This window comes from Egretta garzetta, unplaced genomic scaffold, assembly GCF_000687185.1.
Source record: "Egretta garzetta isolate BGI_Z169 unplaced genomic scaffold, ASM68718v1 scaffold366, whole genome shotgun sequence".
NCBI lineage: Eukaryota > Metazoa > Chordata > Aves > Pelecaniformes > Ardeidae > Egretta > Egretta garzetta.
Window position 1 is genome coordinate 164,266 of NW_009260018.1, and position 381 is coordinate 164,646.

Sequence of the window (381 nt, forward strand, 5' to 3'; positions counted from 1 at the left end):
CTGGGGGAGCGGGGTCGGGGGGGGGTCCCCGTGCCCTGGGGGAAGGAAGGGGGGCTGCCTCCCCCCCTCTGCCTGCGAGGAGCCTGCCTGGCACCTTGCTCTAGGCAGACCCTGCGTGGGGGCTCTAGGCAGACCCTGCGTGGGGGCTCTAGGCCTGACGCTAGGGGGAGAGGCACCATCCCTCCTGCGAGGGAGGAGGATGTGGCCTGGACCCCCCCTGGGCATCTGCTCACCCCCATCTTCTCCCCCTCTCCATCAGGTTTCCCTTCTACTACGAGGTTAAGATGGCCTTCGTCATCTGGCTGCTCTCCCCCTACACCCGGGGGGCCAGCCTGCTCTACCGCAAATTCGTGCACCCCACGCTGTCCCCCAAGGAGAAGG

At 68.0% G+C, this 381-nt stretch overlaps 1 protein-coding gene across 1 annotated transcript in view; it reads left to right on the forward strand.

Annotated features, from left to right (window-relative positions):
* REEP4 (receptor accessory protein 4) overlaps positions 1 to 381 on the forward strand; it is a gene marked incomplete at its 3' end in the record, with an annotated part of 1,311 nt that overhangs the window by 337 nt on the left and 593 nt on the right. The window contains exons 2-3 of the mRNA XM_009640652.1: positions 105 to 115; positions 260 to 380. Coding sequence (XP_009638947.1) covers positions 105 to 115; positions 260 to 380 — 132 coding nt within the window. The remainder of the gene's footprint in view (positions 1 to 104; positions 116 to 259; position 381) is intronic.